Consider the following 391-nt stretch of genomic DNA (forward strand, 5'->3'; position numbering starts at 1 on the left):
CATCCCAAATGCCTTTTGGCTTACTTCATGTGTGGTCTGAGAGGACTTCCTCCAGCGTCGATGTAGCACTTCTCCAGCATCAACAGCTGGTCGTTCAGCTGACGAGCCAAAAGGGGGCTGCAATAGAGAAGATACACCATGAAAATAAGAGGAGGGTTGAACATTGATATAGGAACTGAATTAAAGGCAACCTTGGTCTTCTTCAGAACATTTATCAAAAAGCTAAATAACAGGGAATGCTGACTTACGAAATATTGGCGTATGTGGCAAGGCGACGGTTGAAATCTCGTGCTACATCGTCGAAGTGATCAATGGTTGTCTCGACGGGAGCTGTGGGTCGAATATATAGTGAAAGTTTAACATCAATGTTCAATACATGTGTGTATGTTTA

The 391-nt window shown here is 43.2% G+C and overlaps 1 protein-coding gene across 1 annotated transcript in view; it reads right to left on the reverse strand.

The window, feature by feature from the left end:
• The window catches only part of LOC119587903 (putative N-acetylated-alpha-linked acidic dipeptidase), a gene marked incomplete at its 3' end in the record, with an annotated part of 29,869 nt that overhangs the window by 362 nt on the left and 29,116 nt on the right, over positions 1 to 391 (reverse strand). The window contains 2 exon segments of the mRNA XM_037936613.1: positions 25 to 117; positions 249 to 330. Coding sequence (XP_037792541.1) covers positions 25 to 117; positions 249 to 330 — 175 coding nt within the window.

This window comes from Penaeus monodon, chromosome 23 (assembly GCF_015228065.2).
Source record: "Penaeus monodon isolate SGIC_2016 chromosome 23, NSTDA_Pmon_1, whole genome shotgun sequence".
Taxonomy (NCBI): Eukaryota; Metazoa; Arthropoda; class Malacostraca; order Decapoda; family Penaeidae; genus Penaeus; species Penaeus monodon.